Raw genomic sequence first — 18786 nt, 5'->3', positions numbered from 1 at the left:
AATGGAAATTTTGTTTTTCTGAATCATAATGGCAACAGAATCCAAATTAGGCCATGAATCTAGAGAGGTGACAACAATACAGACAATATGAATTCTTATTTTACTACTGCTAGTATGGAATCAAATCATTCTGTCTATCTTTGCCCACCAATGTTCTCTAACTGGTTTTACGATATTTTCTGTTTTCATTTTGATGTTCTATGGATTATAGAACATTAAATATTTTGTTTGGCGTTCAACAGATACCAGCTGAGCAAAAACATCTCTTTCGCCTAGGCTGTTTGTTTTGGTTTTTTTTTTTTTTTTTTTTTAGGAGCATTAGCAACTAAGGCCATATTGCTCCAGGGATATGCGGTAGTCATTCCCTGACCTTTCCACATCCTCCGTATTTGGTGGTCACGGGCTCAAACCCTGGTCTGGTCAAGAAGCATGTGCTAGGCACTGCTGCTCCTGCCCACCTGGCTACGGAGGCGCCTTTGCCTAGGCAATTCCCATGTGGTGGGTATCTATTCTTACCATAATGCTTTGGTTTACTCAGGGCCGTACAAAGGTACTTGGGGGCCCGGATGCAAAAGGAGTTAAGGGGCTTCTTTTATTTATGTTGAGGCTTTGATGGCTACCTCGATTGGGTCCCCCCCCCCTAGATTAGGGGGCCCTGGTGCACCCCCCTCCCCCATTTTCATGGCCCTGGGTTTACCAGCTAAAGTGAACAGTTAATAGAAACACAAATGTCGTGTTGCATCTGCCAGATGCTACACGAGAATTTGTTTCAATCCGAGAGATGAATGACCTTGAAAATTTAAAAAATATATGAAAAAAACATTATTATTATTATTATTACTGTGTTTTTTCATTTATTTTCATTCAATATTTTTTAATTGAGTTTAGTGGATCGTAATTAAAATATCACCATTTCAAATTCTGTAAAAAGAGCTAAAAATTAATTTTTTATAATTTAAACAAAAAATCGTGTCTCACAGAAGCCACACAAACATCTTTGTTAAATTGAGAACACAAGTAACAGAAGGTTAATATCATAAAACAAACAGTATTTGTTCCAATTTACTCAGGCTCTGGTGGGGATAGCATCGCCTCTTCCTCCTTCGTTTGTTTGTTTGTTTGTTTGGTTTTTAGGAGCATTAGCAACTAAGGCCATATTGCTCCGGGATATGCGGTGGTCATTCCTTGACCTTTCCGCATCCTCCGTATTTGGTGGTGATGGGCTCGAACCCCGGTCTAATCAAGAAGCGTGTGCTACGCACTGCTGCTCCTTCCCACCTGGCTACGGAGGCGCCTCTTCCTCCTTCCAACACTACTTGCATGTAATCAGAAAGGCTTAGGAAGCCAGGTAATTGATACACGATAAGCTTGTAAATTACTGTGAAAATAAAATTATAAACATAATTTTATAATAAATAAATAAGATTTCATAAAGATAAATATTTATAGGAGGTGGACAAAATAAAGGAAACATCTGTGATAAGAGTTATTGAAATATATTAATATGGTGTCTGGCCACCCTTGTTTTTAAAACAGCTTGTATTCTATGTTGAATAGATTCAAATAAATCTTGAGCTGTCTTAAGAGGAATATTGGACCAATCTCCTTGGAGGAATGTTTTAAACTCCTTGAGTTATGAAGGTGGAGGAAATCTGCTTCTCATTCTTCCCTCCAAATATGCCCACAGTGGCTGAATAACATTTAACTCTAGTGATTGTTCAGGCCACGGGAGATGCTTAGCCTCAGTTTGATGCTCCTCAAGCCAAGGTTGGATGCACTGGTCATGTGTATTGGAACGTTATCATCTTGAAACATGGCATCGTTTGTGGGAAACAATGTTTACACTATGGGATGAGCCTCGTCACTCGGAATATCAATCAGTGGCAATAATTCATCCAATCAGGGTGATGATTGGATCTAAAGAATACCAAGATATTGCTAACCAAACCATTATTGATTCTGCTTCATGTTTGATGGTTGGCACAAGATAATCAGGACGATGTGCTTCCTTTGGCATTTGCCAAATGTAAATTCTCCCTGATTCTCATATTAAGTTCTGTGTTATTTTGAGGCAGTATTTTTATTTTTTTTTAGGCTACAATCCTTTTCAGTGTCTGGTGGTCTCTGTTTCCTTCAGCTTCAATTTTTTTCCGCTTGTTCTATCAGATTTTGTTTTTCCATATTAGGTGAATGGCAGAATCAGCAGTTTTAGTCACTAATGTCCCTGCTACACATGTATCAGCAATTTGACCTCTTTGGAATTCAGACAGATTGGTTTACAGGCTGGTAAAGTTGTACTCTTTGTGTACCTTTCTATACTACCTTTAAAAATAAATATCACCATTTATTGTCGTTCCTTCACAATACTATCTGCAAGAAAAAAAAAAAACCCATGTATGTTTAAATATTTCATACAGCTATTACAAAAACTAATACTTTCATATCGGTTGTTTCCATTATTTTGTCCACTCCTTGTAGTTAAAATATATAAAGCATTAAATTTTATGTTACAGTGAATAAAATTATATAAAATGTATACACAAAGGTGATAATTTTAGTAAGCTTGAAGACTGCAGTGGTATTAAAATTTATATGGAAATGTATATAATTATAGGGACTATAGTGAGACTACAATACCACCAGGTGTGTGGTCTTGGGAGAACGGGCCGACCAGTCAGGAGCACCTAAACAGTTTGGAATAATAGGGTTGTTAAAGAAAGGAGGAAAATTTGTAATTACACCTCTTTCGTGATGGTAGTAGTGACCTCCAACAAAATCCACTATTCAGAAAAAGACATTTGTAGTTGAAACTACTTAACTTCAGAATTAACAACCATTTACTTCAGGAAATTTATTTGAGTATTTATATTTTAGTATCTGAATGCAAATGGAAAAAATATAATTACATGGTCAAATTATATAATATAATTTGACCATGGTAATTTTCACATGGTAAAATTATCTAGTATTTTGTTGTATTGTTTTGTAAATCATACAGCCATATTAGCAGGGATCAGTGAGATAGAAGCCTAATGTTTATATTTTTTTAATTTGAGCCCAAGTTATTTCAGTGATAGTATGTACTTCATTTGGAAGGGTTGTAAGTAGAGTTGGCACCTCTTTGAGTTAAGCATGCAATATCCAGTTTCTGCAATTTCTTGTCATTTCTATGTCATAAATTGGTTGAGAAAAAGTAAAAGTTCCATTCCATTTTGAGGCGAGTGTGATATATATTACTATATGCTTTTTCGTAATGTGTGAAACTTACAAAACTGTTTAATAATTATATCATTTGATGGTGGTGCATACTAAGTGCTAAGGTAACTAAGGCCACGAGATATCAAGATATTGTTTTTGTAATTGTGTGTATTATTCATTTGGGTTGCCTGTTGGACAACTCTGAGATCTCTAACTCTACCACATTGTGAGAAAGGCTGACAAAAGTTCTCTTTAAAACGACTCAAACCCAGCCACATCCCCTGTGCTGTAGAAGGCTGGTGATCTCTTGTTGTAGTTGATGATAAACCCTAAACTGGAAATTAGAAATATATAAAAGTAAATATGAGGGGATATTGAAAGTCCGTAGCCTCATATAGAAATTACGACAATAAAATTGTGAATATAATCTTGTTCGATTATTTGGTCCTTTATATAAACAAATGCAGAAATATAACTTGATTATGTTTTTCTTTTATTTTTTACAAATAACGAACAGATCTGAGTATTCTGCTATTAATAACATACTTTCAGAAGAAGAGTTTAATTCTGAAAGAAATCCATGATAATATGGTACATACTTTGGGTATATCTGTTCTATCATACATCAAGATGAATGGGCAGGAGACTTTGTGATGCAGTACACAAAATGGTGCCAGCACCTGGCATAAATCCATGAAATAGTACCAGCTACAGGTATCTTATATGAATAGGTGCAAAGCACTCTGACAAAGAAATTGGGTTTATCAAAGGTGCTGCAAGATGAGGCCTGTGGATTTTTGCATCTGATGAAAACATGATCAGTGGAAGATTTCTTCATGGTTAATAGCATACTATGAAGCATATCTGTAAGAATTTTTTGGTAAGACTGTGGGTGAGATATGAATCCACCACTATTGGCATGGGTCAAATCAGCAATCAAAATAATGGAAATATCCAAGTTTGCTGCCTCCAGAGAGGGCAAACACAGTTTCATCATCTAGAGCTCAAGTTAGCTCAGAGAAGCTGATGGCTGCAATCTTTTGGGATTCCAAAAGAATAATATTTTAACAGGAATATAAAATATAATATGTTGACCTATTAATATCTGGGTGCATGCTTACTTTTGATTTAATGTGCAGCACTATTCATAAATCATTTTAAGAAATTAGGGTTATCCATTTATTGTGCGTCCTTTGGTCATTGGTGTGTATTGAGATTCACTATGATTCAACCTATACCAACTAAGAGATATTTTTCAAGGTTTCATCAATTCTTCTGACATCCACTGAGGTTTAAACCTCAGTGGATGTCAGATGAATTGATGAGACTAGTGGCAGAGAATAAAAATGTGTGGGATGGTTATAAATTAGCAGGGGACATAGAATTTTACATCAAATACAAACTAGTCTGCAATCATTCCACTAAGGGCTTAGTCAAGCTAAGGCAGATTATAAGAAGTACTTGGCCAAGAATGCAAAGAAAAGTATCAAAGAATTCTTTGCTGATGTAAATATTAGAAGGAAAGGATTGAACTGCATTTTCCCACTGGATATGAATAACATAACTATTGATGACCCTATTGAGATTGCTGACAAACTGAATAAGTATTTTTCATCTACATTCATACATGAAGTTTTTAGGGATGGGAATACAAGAAATATACTGAGTTATAACTGAGCTAAATGATTTTGTGATAGCTGAGAAGAAAGCGGAAGAGAAATTGTTGAAGCTAAAAGTAAATAAGGCACTTGGGGATGATGGAATATATCTAATTATATTAAAAGAAGCAGGAGGAGAGGTAAGAAAATTGGCCATAATTATGAAAGCATTCTTAGATTCAGGGGAGGTCCCAATAGTTTGGAGATGTGCAAATGTCTCTCCTATTCTTTCCTATTTGCAAAAGGGAGATCAAAGGGCAAAATGAGTAATTACAGACCTATGGAAAAATAATGGAGCCAATGGTTAAAGAAATATTGCTCGATAATCTTGACAGACTGCAGTTATATGGAGATCGCAGCATGGATATGTTAAGAGGAAATCTTGTCTGATTGGTCCTGATTAGTTACTGATACAGTAACAAAGGAACTGAATGCAAAAAATAATTCTGACATTATATACATATGATGATGGTATATCAAGCTTAATGTCCAAGTTTGCAGACAATACGAATGTTTGCAGGTTGTTAATGACACTTATGACAGTACGCTGCTGCAGCAGGATTTATAAAAGTTGAGCAAATGGGCTGAGAGGTGGCAACTGAAGTTTAACATTGACAAATGGTGGCCTATCAAACTTATTGTTTAAGTTTACAGATGATGCAAATGTTGGCTGGGTGGTTAATAGCAGGAATCAAGATGTAATACTGCAAGAAGACCTAGAAAAATTAGGAAAATGGTTTGAGAGATGTCAATTGAGGTTTAGCAGTGATAAATGCAAGGTACTGCTGATGAATGGATAACAGTCATCACGAATTAGTTGGTACCATACTCAAACAAACTGGTTGCATTTTAATTGGATAACCCTGTGTTTGTGTGCTGCTAAAGTAGTGTAATTTTTATATTACAAAGAAGTGTATGCTGTGTGTATGTGTATATATATATATTTTAGTGTGAAGTATGTCTTAAAGTGTCATGTTGAAAACAGAATTTTTATACTCTCTTTATTATTTTTAGGGGCAGATGATGCAGAACATGGTAAGTGTATATAGACCTGCATTTTTATAGATTTATATTGATTTTTAATTTTAAATATTTCATATAATTATAATTTAGTTTATAATGTATTTTAATTTGTAATATATTTTATATTAAACATTAAATTTATATAAAAATTATATTAAATATTTACATATATTAAATATATTTTAAATATATTTATATTTAATATAATTTTAATATATTTTATAATAATAAATATTTCAATAAATATTTTTAAGATGTAAATAGGATAAGCAGTATATTCTAGCAATATACCCAACTATTAAATTGATATGCTGCATAAAACCAATATGGGAATGAGAGTTAAATATCACCTATAGTATATTTTGCTAATGAAGGACTTCGTACAAAAATAAGTCATTTATGTTCCATGTTAATTAGATATTTTTGACTTAGTTAATATAAATTTGTCATCCCACTGTACATATGACTCACCATCGTAGGATCTCTCAGACATATTCAGTTACTACTCTGATATAAATGAAAACAATCAGTGATATGCAAAACAGGAACAGCTGTAAAAGTGTTAGGACAATACCAGAGATATCAGTAACAGCAAGTTTGAATAATAGTATGGAGTTTGTCAATCTTCAGCTCAAAAATATAGCATAATACTGACAAACACCAAATACTGTTTAGCATTTTGCACTACCAACTATTGTTTGACTCTGTAGTGATGGAAATACTGCACATATTTCATATAAGCTGTAATACTTTGTCAGAATAATTACTTTTTAATTAGTGGAAATGACCCTGTTGAAGTATTTATCAATGTATAAAGATGGTAATTAGGTTTTATATACATATTTATATAATTTCATTAATCTAATTTAGAAACTAATGGGTTTTTCCATAATGGTAATAAATATGTATTTATATACATATTATATGTGTTGTGTGTGTGTAGTGTGTATATATCTTTTTTTTATTTTTTTCATTTTCTCTCAGGTTTCTCCTGGGAAAAGGCAGAGGAAGATTGCACACCTCATGGTGATGGTAAGCAACATTCTTTCTGCAATTAATAGAAATTGGACGAAATAGTTTTTAGTAGAAATATATAATTTTTAACCTTTGAAAAAAAAATAACATTTTGCTTTAAGAAGATATGTAAGTAGGTTCTAGTTTAGATGAGTTTTTAAGATGCAGTAAAACAGTTTTTCAGCATGCCTGTCTATCTGTCCATATCTTCAAATGCATTATTGAGAATTCAGTTTTATGAGGGGGTGTTTGAAAAGTAAGAAAGATGCATCACTGCTCACCAGTGATAGTCTTGATTGATAAAATGTATGCATTACATTTTGTGAGACAGTAGTGCAACAGCACTTGTGTTTTGTAGCTGTTTTATGAAATCTTTTTTTCATACATTTTAAGCCGACCGGGCTAGCCGAGTGGGTAAAGTACCTGCACGGCAACCCAAAGGTCGCGGGTTCGATTCCCGCCTCGGGCTTGGATCAAAGTACTGCAAAAACCTTGGGAGGTGCAATATGGCCACAGAAGCCGATGCGCCAACAACTACCAAAAAAAAAAAAAAAAAAAAAAATCATACATTTTAAGAGAAATAGAATTTTGTTGAAAGCTCAAGAAAAGTATTCAAGAGACATTAGAGATGTTACAGAAAACCTGTGGGGACAGCAGTGAGCAGAGAAACAGTATTCATGTAATGGAAGCATTTTTAAAGTAGAGAAAATCATGGTTGTAGATGCTCAGAGTGGGAGGCCAAGCACTTCCATTACAGATGTGCTATTCAGAAAGCTGATTAATTGCTGAACAAGGGCAGGAGATTAGCATTACAGGATTTGTCCTCAGTTTAAATTTACCATGGAAAGGGTTCACAATATGACAATGAGGTTAAACGTAAGTAAAGTGTGTGCTAAATAGGTTCTCCACCTCAGTGATGACCAAAAATGAAAACTCTTGAAAGCCTGCCAGCAATATGTGGCTTTTGTTAAAAAAAATAAATAAATAAAAAAAAAAATACACAGATTTTTTTCTTTAATTATTCATAACTGCTATAATGTTTGGGAACACAAACTTACCTCCATTGAAGGAATTTCTCATAGCAGGTTTATCTAGAAAAGTGATGCTGATATTGCTTTTTGGCTCTTAACATGTTTGCTGCCAACTTGAAATAGGATCTTAATTGAAAAATTACAGGATTGAATCAATCTGGATTGGAGAAGGCAGAGACATTTTTTTGGGCTTTCTTTTTGCTATGGCTGAATTAGTCAGCTGCTAGTGAACGTTGCTTTACAAAAATATCTGGTTTTTCTTCAATAAAATCAGAAGAAAATGATTCTTAAAAGTTGTGACGTGGATTAAAAACCCCTTCTTGCAATTAATGTGTGCTTAAACAGTGGTTTTTGCCTCAAAAAAATGCATGGCTATGGCTGCATATGGCATGTCTGGTGAAAAAAGTGCTGTTGTCCGTTGGTGGATCGTGGAATGCAGACCAGCTTACCCTGTAGTTCTGACCTTACACAATATGATTCTGGCCATTTTCTAGAAAAAGAAACCATTCCCATACTTAAGGATGTCTCAAATACCACATAGTATGGGTAGTCTCATTACTTTTCTATTCACCCCTTCAAACCCCTTCAAAGCATGAAATTAAATGCCTACATGATGGATCTTTTTTAAATTTAATACAAAATTCTTGTTGTACAAAATGAAAGTACATAAAATGCTCTCCCAGTTTGAGAAAAATTTAAGACTGTGTATTCAACATCCATCATAGGAGGAAGCAGTTGAACTTAATTAGCATGAAAAAATTCTTTTTGAATTTTGTCTTTCTAAATGATAACTTTCCTTTCATTTTATCTTTATTGATTATGTCACAATAAATTTTTCAAATTGGGAAGGTGTTTTGAATTAATAGAAAATTACTCTGCATATCTTAGATTATTATAATGTTTTTTTTTATATTTTATACTGGTGATATTATTTATTGTTTTTTAATAAAAATTTATACTTTGTGTTACTTAGAGGTAGTATTTGTGTATTAAATTACATGTATTAAATTTAAATATCAGATGATATTTCAGCTTAAATTTCATTTAATTTTTTTTTTTTCCACCACTAGAATCTATTCTTCAGGAAGGATCAGAATACAGGTATCGCTATAGGTCAGTTGCAGAAGGAGCAGCTGTGGGAACTTCTAATGATATCACTAAGATGATTATCAGTTGTGATGTCAGAATTGCTCACAAAAGAAGTTGTGTATATATAATGGAGGTGAGATTTAGAAACATGTAATATGATATAGAAGAAAATGTATTGATTTGTTCCCATTTGTTCTCATCTTGAATTCCCAAAAGTGAATTCCTTGAGGGTGGGGACACAAAGAAAACACAAGATAGTAAGGATAAAAATCCTTTAAATTTTGAAGTTTGTTTAATATTAGTATTATTAAAGGCAAAATTATATAAGGAAACCAAGATTATCTGGCCACTTTATTAGGACCATAAGCTAATAGTGTATTAGCCCAAATCATGGCTCTGACCAATATGAAATGGTCAACAGGCGTAAAATAACACAAGAAATATTTGGACCATTATGTAAAAAAACTGTCCTCAGTTCCTGGAATGATATGTTTTTCTAATGAATGCACCTTTCCAGTTCATATCACAAATGCCCAATGGGATTGAGATCTGAAGATTAAATTGTTGGCCAAAGCAGGTACTTTAAGTCTTCCTCATGTTTCTCAGGTCACTCTTTTTCATGTTTGGCACTGTGGACCTCTTCTCATTGAGTTAAATATACACATTTCTGGGAGTGTTTGGTTCTACATTAATGTTCAGGTATACTCTGGTATTCATGGTGCTTTGCTCTGGGAGATGAGCCAAGGGTATGCCAGGAAAATAAGTCCCATGCCATTACACTTTCTCTAGTACTATCACCATACAAGATAATTTTGTTGTTATTATTTGGTTTCTTCTATTGCACTCTTCCATTGGTGCTGAAAAGCATAAATCAGGTCTTGTTGGACCACATGACTTGCTTCCATTCATCCTGTATCTATCCTTTTTGTTCCTGGAAACAGCACAGCCATATTTTCCAGTTGGTGTCTGAAATCATTGGCTTCTGTGAAGATGTCTTACTCTTGTAATGTATTCTTTATAGGACTCTTGGAATGGCAGGGATATTGCTGCTTTTTGTGATGTGCCCACATTAAATGCAGTGGTTAATTGATCTTTCATTTGGTGATGATCACACTTGACAAGTTCCAGACATGAAGAAGATTATGAAGTGTGATTAATGTGCTCCACAGCACTTTGCTCCATCATTTTATATTTTCAGTTGTAGTTGCATCTCTTCATGGATTTTTTCTTGGAATTTTTCCATTCATTAAAGACTTGAATAATACTAGGCTTTAAATACTAGGCAAATGCAGCCAACCTCTCACCTGCTGAATGTGCACTAAGAATCTCACCTGTCACTGAAATTCTTCCATTGACTATAAATCTTATCCATAATTGTGCTGATGATAGCACACTATATTCAATCTTCCAGTTTGAGAATTTTTGCCCTGCACAAACAGCTTGATCTTTTCACATAACCACCACCATCAAATCCTTAAATGCTGATCTCCAGTAATTCTGCAATGTGGTGAAGAAAACTTAGTTAATTTCACTCCTTCTAAAACAATCCTGTCTTATTTCTCATAAAAAAAAATGACTACTATTATTCTCATCATTGATGACACTCACATTTACAGTGTCATATTTCAGAGAGAGCCACATATTTCGTTGGGGATTACCCTGGCTTCCAATCTATCTTGGCATAAGCACATCACAAATATTGCTTCCTCTGAATCAAAAAATTTTTCTTTTTTGCTCTTGGCATTATTTTTTTCTATATAACTATTCACTCTGTACAAATCTGCCCTACCATACAATATTGTTCCCACATCTGGGGTAATCCCCCCCCCCAAAAAAAAACCTCTCTCAAGCTCTTCAGCTGTATTCTGTCCACTCTCTGCCTCCTAGACATTCAGTTGCTGCTGCATGCCTTTTCTGTAGATATGTCGATGGCTACTGTTCTTCTGAATTATCATCTGTAATTCCCCCACTCTCTTCCAAGCCATTCAAGTCCTGCAACCTGTCAATATACACCAAACTCAAGAACCAACTTTTCCTCTTCCTCATTTATTCTTTCAGCTTCTACTTTCTGGAATAACCTTCCCTCTTATGCATTTCCTGAAAATTAAAATCTACAGAAATTCAAGCCTAATATCAACAAGTATTTTTTTTGTCATCTCAGCCTTCAACCTATGCATGGTGCTAAGTACTATTGGTTTTATTACCTTTCGTGTTTGAGATGTTCATAAAAAAAAAAAAATCCATCCCTTTGCTGTTAATTGTACTATTAGTTTGATGTATATATATATATATATATACAATCCCTTCCTTCAGATATTATAGTTATTTAAGAGTTTAAATTAACTTATTGTCATCCTTTATCATTTTTTTTCCTTATTGTTTATGTTGAACATCATAACTTCTCCATTATTCTACAGAATTATTAGGATATTTTTTAACTTAAAAACTGTTAAGAATATTGTTGAGAATTAAAGAAAAATATAGAAATGTAAATATTAGTATAAATATTCATTTTATTCTATTCTTTTTATTGTCTAAATGAACAGTTATATAATATTCCTTTGGTTTTTATAGCTGTCCCAATGTAAGCTAACGGCTTTGGGTGGAACTCCTGATAATGAACATGCATGGATTGATGACTCAAACTTATCTGAGCTTTCCCGGTAAAAAAAAAAAAAATTGATTTTCAGTGTGATTTAAAGTAGCATTTTTTACAAACATTTTTTAAATAATATATATATATATATATATATATATATTATTTTTTTACAGTATGTAGTATTTGGAACTGATGGAATTTTTATACTATTGCCCTTCCCAAAATAATGTAATATTAATTATACATTGCTCTTTGATTTGCTTTCTTATGCAACCAGTTCCTCTTTGAACTGTACCAAACTTGCTGTCCCAAGTTAAACTTCATGAGATCCAGTCTTTGATTGTTCCATAAGTTTTATATTTGTACCCCTTTTTCTTGTCTCTCCTATCAGCAAAAATATAACCTCATGCATTTTACTAATTCCCTTCAGAACTTTATGCACCTCAATTAGGTCATTCCCAAGGTTTGGGTCATTCTCAAGTTATCAAGTTTTGTAGTATGCACCATCTGAACCATTCCTCTTAAAGATAATGATTAGTACTTATTACCTTTTACATTCTCTTTTCCTTTTACATTCTTTGAATCTCTCTCTCTTTTTTATTTTTTTGTTCTCTGGCATGCTGTAATAAATAACAGACATCCCATTGGTTTAAAAATCTGATTCTGCTTTGCTTATTTCTGGATCATAATTTCCATTTGATAAGAGAAGGTAAATTTAAGCCATGCATAACAAGGCAGTTGCACTTGCTTTCCTGTCTTCCTCTTCTTAGTAACTTGCTTTTGCATAACACACTTCCACCATCATCTTTTCTTTACTGGTGGTCATCTCACACCACAGAGACTCAACTTCCACCTGGACATGATCAGATTCTTCTGGAAATAAACTGATTTGTTTCAAGCAACTCAAGTCTAAAGGGAAGTAAGGCTTCTGGAGTTGGTGGCATATATTCAGTAATTTTGAGGGCAGCAGCCAGAGAGTGTATTGAATCATTGAGGTTAATTTTTAGGGCATTATTGGACTCAGGAGAGATTCCTTTGGATTGGAGAAGTGCCAGTGTATCGCCGCCAATACATAAAGGCAGTTATGATTGAAGTCAGTAACTACAGGTGATTAGTCTGACTTCAGTGGTAGGGGAAATCTCAGAGGCAATAATCCAGGCACGTTTAGACAGAAATGGCATTCTGTGTTAAGGGAAAATCATATTTAACTAACCTGGTAAGCTTTTTTTTTTTTTTTTTTTTTTTTTTTTATGCGAATCCCAAACACGAGAGGTATTAGAACCTATAGTACTTTGTACCGTGCTTGGGTTGGAGGTTGAGAAGATGAAAGAAGATATTTGTTGACATTGGACTTGAACTTCTGTAGATTGTAATTTTCAGGAAATACGTATGAAGGAAGGTTGTTCCAGAAGATGGCAGTTGAATGAATAAATGAGGAAGATGAAAAGTTGGTTCTGTGGGTTTGAAGTTGGACAGTAAATGTATGTTGGCTGGTGGCGACACGTGTTCGGACTGTTTTGAAAGAGAGAGAGCGGGAATTATAGAAGCCAGTTCAGAAGAACAGTGCCCATGGAAGTATCCATTGCCTAGAAATCGGAGTGTCACTAAAGATAAGGATAGGAGCAGAAGAATCCTTTTTGCGAGATATAAGACAAGACTGAGTTTTAGAAGGGTTGAAATCAACTAAGTTGTCTTTGCCCCACTGGAGAATTACCTGAAGATCGGCATTTAAGGAATTGGTAGAAGATTTTTGAGAAGTTGAAGCTGATTGAGCAGGACAAGGTTTCTCAAAATGGAAAGTGGAATGCAATGTGCTATCATCGGCAAAACTATGGATAGGATTTCCAGTCAATGGAAGAAGGTCATTAATATTACAAGAGGAAAAGAGTGGGGGAAAGAACTGAACCTTGGGGGACACCGGCATTAGTGGAGAAGTTAGAAGACAGAGAGCCATCTACCATCACCCTCAGTGAGCGATCAGAGAGAAAACTGGATAACCAATTACTAAAAACAGTTGGCAAACCATAAGATGGAAGCTTGTTTAGAATACCTTTATGCCAAACACGATCAAAAGCCTTTGAGATGTCAAGAGCAACTACTTGTGTTTCACCAAACCTTTCCATTGAATTAGTCCATAAATGGGTAACATAAGCCAGAATATCACCAGTGGATCGACACTGACGGAATCCATACTGGCGATCGTTGATCAGACGGAAGGTTTCTAGGTAGTTTAAGAGTTGGCGGTTATGTTGATTTCTCCATTACTTTAGAAAGAGTAGAAGTAATTGCAATGGGACGATAATTGGATGGGAGAGAGTTGTCACCCTTTTTAGGAACTGGCTGAATATGAGCAAATTTCCAAGCAGAAAGAAAAACACCTTTGGAATAAGAAAGTGAAAAAAGGCGGCACAAGAATAGGAGTAAGTTCTGGAGCACAGGTTTTGAGAACAAGTGGAGAAATACCATCAGGACCTGGAACTTTCTTAGCATCAAGATTCATCAAAATCCTTCTGATATTCTTTTGACGAAAGACCACAGGAGGCATTGAATGGAGTGCGTTGGGAATGGTGGGAGGTGTTTTACCAAGATCATTAATACATGAGCTGGAAGAAAAATGGGATGCTAGCAAGTCAGCTTTATCCTTGGCTGAAGTGACAACAAAACCATCTGGTTTGGACAGAGGTGGGAGCAGAGATGGGCAAAAGTTGCGGCCAATAGCTTTGGCAAGAGACCAGAATGCTCGGCTACCATTAGGGCAAGAAGCAAGTTTTCTACTCTTAGCCTGTTCAAACTCTAGTTTGGACTGATTAATAACTGCTTTACAATTTTTGAGAGCTTTGGTGTAGGCAGAAAATGACACTGAAGAATTAGAAACAAGCCAATTACGATATGCAACATTCTTCTCTTGAACAGCCTTGGCACATTTATTGGAAAACCAAGGTTTAGATAAAGGACGAGATTTTAAAGTGGAGTGTGGGATAAAGGATTCCATTCCTGCAAGAATAATTTCGCTGACACGATCTGAGCAAACGTTGACATCAGAAGTTTTGAAACAGTAATCCGACCAAGGAAAAGAAGTCTCACAGGTCATCACATTTTGCATTCTTGTAATGCCAAACAACACTAGGTTGGGAATAGCCATGAGATAAAGGTTCCATTGGAGAAGAGACAATCACCAAGTTGTGATCTGAAGTGCCTAAAGGAGCTCTCACTTCGAACGTGTACTTAGAAGGGTTGTTTGTGAGAAAAAGATCAAGTGTATTGGCTGTATGATTAGGATTGTCCGGTATTCTTGTAGGTAAATGAACAATCTGTGCTAGGTCATTAGTAATTGCAAAATCCTCAGCATCTCGACCTGCTGGGTCGGTGTGACTAGAAAATGGAAGCCAGCTGGAATTGTGAACATTAAAATCACCATGGGGTTTGGCAGACTGCAAGTGGAAATGGACATCGTTGAGATTAGAATTGAGACCACGTATATTTGTGAAATGAATTAGGAAGTGCTTGGGAGGTTTAGATCTTTTCGCAGATAAGCTTGCTCTATTAGTTTGACAATTCATGGTGTATTCAATGGTAAGAAAAAGTGGGTGGGACATGCTGTATGAAGTAATGAAATTTTTGGATATGGTGTACACATGGTAAGAATATACCCAGATCCTTGACATAACGTGGCCTCAACAATGCTCCCCGCATACACACTACTCGGACTCCCTCCAGTCACTATCTGGCAGAGTAGAGGTAGTAAGATTATACACTAGCTGATCCAGGAGCCTCCTAGAGAGTTACCAATAGGTTCGGTCTGGTGTACTAACTAGCGGCCGGCCTGCGAACACCGTTTTAGAGCTGTACCCTCGAAATGTAAGGAATATTGGATCTCGCCACGATGTTCATCATAACCTCAAAAGTCATCAATCATACTGCATAATGGAAGAGATAGGGAAGGGTTGACTGGAACTTAGCTCTAGAGACTAAACATGGGCTCCACCACTTCAAGCCTCCAATAAGCAAAGTGGTGGTATTTCACCGGTTGATGAGAGTCATCTACCACCTAGTACTGCCTGGTAACATAGAGGGTCAGCGTTCCTCCATGTGGCGTGGTGTGGGCGTCACACCTCGACCCCTGCTTACGTTGGTTCACACCTGGGTGTTCACCCACTATGTACTTGTGCATGAAGGTTATACCCAGGATTACTAACAGTCTCACCATCGTGAAGGTGCAAGCAGAGGATTTGGCTGTCATAGACCGTCTGGACTTCACCGAAACTGGGTCCACTTGACTTGAGTGTCACCCGAATATCAGTTCCATCAGTGTTTTAGACTCCCAGGTAGCAAGTGCAGCTTGTCTGGCATATCTGAGAGAATGTCTGTGACAACCTCAAGGACCCCATTTTGGCACAGTTACTGATTAGCTGGATGTAGGGAACAATTTTGACATAATTTTTTTGGATTTTAGCAAGGATTGACACAGACCCTCACGAGAGGTTACTGTATAATATTGGAATATGTTGGGATTACTGGAAAAATTCTAAGATGGGTTGCTGTAGGGCAGAAGTCACAGAGTCATGATTAATGGATATTCTTCAGATTGGTATAAAGTCAGAAGTGGATTGGTTCTTGGGCCACTGTTGTTTCTGATTTTCATAAATGACATTGACGATGGAATATAAGGCTTGATGTCAAAATTTGCAGACAACATAAAGATTGGTAGAGTAGTTAATGAGCAGTGCTCCTTCAGGACGACTTGAACAGGCTTCAAGAATGGTCAGAAAAGTGTTTTAATGTAGAAAAATTCCAAATCTTACACTTGGAGAATAGCAACACCAAAATAAATTATACACTTGGTGGGGTTGAATTAAAAACAGTAGAGGAATAACCAATATAACCAATAAAGGCATCTGGGAATTACGATGGCTGATATGAAGTTTTCTGAGCAGCGTAAACAGGTGGCCAGGAAAGCCCATGGTGTCCTATCAGTATATTATTACATATTGAACAATATCCTGTAAATCCCACTGTATAAGGCAATTATGAGACTGCATTTGGAATACTGCGTTCATATATGGAGACCTCATCTGAAAAAAGACATTGAGCTTCTTGAAAGGGTCAAAGACTGGCAACTCGCTTGGTGAGATTGGCAAAAGGGTATCTGTATGAGGAAAGACTCCGATTATGCGGGCTGCAGAGCATGCAGCCAGGCACCTTAGAGGGGGACCTGATTGAGGTTTATAAGGCTAGTAAAAGAGGGGTTTGTAAAATGAATGAAGGTGGAAGTTTTACTGTTATAAAGAGTTCCAAAACTAGGGGCTATAAATTCAAATTACAAGGGAAGAGGTTTAGACTAGATTGTGGGAAGTTTTCTTTTAGCCAACAAGTCATTGATTACTGGAACAAGTTGCTTCCACAGTTAGTTGAGGCTGACTGTTTGAAGAAATTCAAAGGTTAACTGGATAGTCACCTATATGAAGAGGGAATTGTATAATAATAATATACAACAATAATAATAAAGTTCTTTATTAACTTAAATCATACATTTGTGATTCCATACACAGTTAACCAGAGGAATCTAACAATACAATGTCTATATAAGTTACCAAACAAAAAATAAAGTTAAGCTACATTACAAGGTTAAGTTACATAAAATAACCAATAAAGATAAAAACAAAAATATCAGAAGAGAGAATTAATAGTAATTAGAACAAACAAGACTGCAAATTGAGCAAAACATAAAATGACACCTGCATACTAGGACTAGCACTTACACAACTGTCCTTTGTATACAGCAAGATCGGCCAAGATGTCATTGTGATATGACTTGTTAATAGATCATAGGTCAATGTCAACAATGAGCGAGTTGAGAATGTTCAGAGTCACAGTTGGGAAGTGTCTGTTGAAACTCTGTGAAGTCTGCAGCCTTGAGAACAAGGAGGGGGGTACTGCGGAGACATCTTCCTGGCAAACGGCAACCAGCTGTATTCCATATGTTCATATAATCATGCTTACTGCAGAGTTTACTCTGTAAACTTTGCAGCCTTGAGCACAAGGAAGGGTTACTGCAGAGGCATCTTCCTGGCAAATGGCAACCAACCGTGTTCCAGATGTTCATATAATCATGCCTAGATGAGCACAAATGAAGGAATGTCTTTATTTTTAGCAAGTGGACTCTGTGGACTGTGGACCTGTATTGAAGGTTGGAGCAGAGTGCAGATTTGGATGTAGTGTAGATCTGGTGACCACAAGTTGGCCCACTTCAGCACCCAGAATTCAAGACCCCATAGCTTTTTGAGGCTGGTGGGAGGTGCAGCATAGCATAGGAGAGCACACTACTGAAGTAAGTTGCGAGGTATTTCCTTTATTGTGTGTTTTGCACAAATTCATTCCCCAGATTTGTTGTATATAGGCAAGGTTCACATCAAGGATTACTCCTAGGAATATGACACTGTCTGTGGGAGTCAGAACATTTCCTGCTAATTGCAGATTTGTATTTTCTTATTTACTTTTTTTTTTCTTTTTTCTTTTTTTTCTGATGCAGAAAAAGCCTGTGGCTTTGTTGCACTATATGTTAATGATAATAATAATAAGCAGAACCTTCTCATGTGTGTAGTCTAAGCAGTCTGAACCCCTTCATGTGTGTAGTCTGAGCAAGAGGAAGAATTCCATCAGCATTGAGCATGCTCAGTCCATTCAAAGCCTTAAACACTTTAATCATATCGCCTCTCAGGTGCCTAGCCTCCAAACACTGCACTTTGCAGAACTTTCTTGCATCATTTGCACTATTAATACTAATACTACTCTTGAAGCTCTCATAAAGGACCATCATAACCATCACAACACATCATATGCCACTATTAATACTAATATCACTTTTCGAGCTCTCATAAAGGACCATCACAAACAGCACATTTCGTTAGGCTATAGTTCATAGGAGAATCACCCACTTTAGTTCTTCCTCCAGCCACAGCACTCCTGCTGCTTTGTGCCCATTGCTTTGTTGCTCTAGTTTGGGGCATGATTTCCATTTAAATTCAATATAATTGAAAATACGACACTAAACTAACTCTTAAATGCAATAATAACACTACTCTGATTCACCAGTTATGCAGTGATAATACATTCTAGCCTATTAATTTTATGTTATATGTATTATGCTGTCATGTTTATGTTATATGTATTATGC

General features: G+C 35.9%; 1 protein-coding gene across 1 annotated transcript in view; it reads left to right on the top strand.

Moving 5' to 3' along the window:
* LOC150075450 (uncharacterized) overlaps positions 1-18786 on the top strand; it is a 286845-nt gene that overhangs the window by 17479 nt on the left and 250580 nt on the right. Inside the window, exons 2-5 of the mRNA XM_090388490.1 lie at positions 5871-5891; positions 6864-6911; positions 8995-9146; positions 11588-11676. Of these exons, the coding sequence (XP_090244616.1) occupies positions 5871-5891; positions 6864-6911; positions 8995-9146; positions 11588-11676 (310 nt within the window). The remainder of the gene's footprint in view (positions 1-5870; positions 5892-6863; positions 6912-8994; positions 9147-11587; positions 11677-18786) is intronic.

This window comes from Mastigoproctus giganteus, chromosome 14 (genome assembly GCF_048544385.1).
Source record: "Mastigoproctus giganteus isolate SK-2022 chromosome 14, ASM4854438v1, whole genome shotgun sequence".
NCBI classification, from domain to species: Eukaryota; Metazoa; Arthropoda; class Arachnida; order Uropygi; family Thelyphonidae; genus Mastigoproctus; species Mastigoproctus giganteus.
Note: the sequence above shows the minus strand (reverse complement) of the source record. Positions and strands in the feature narration are given on the sequence as shown.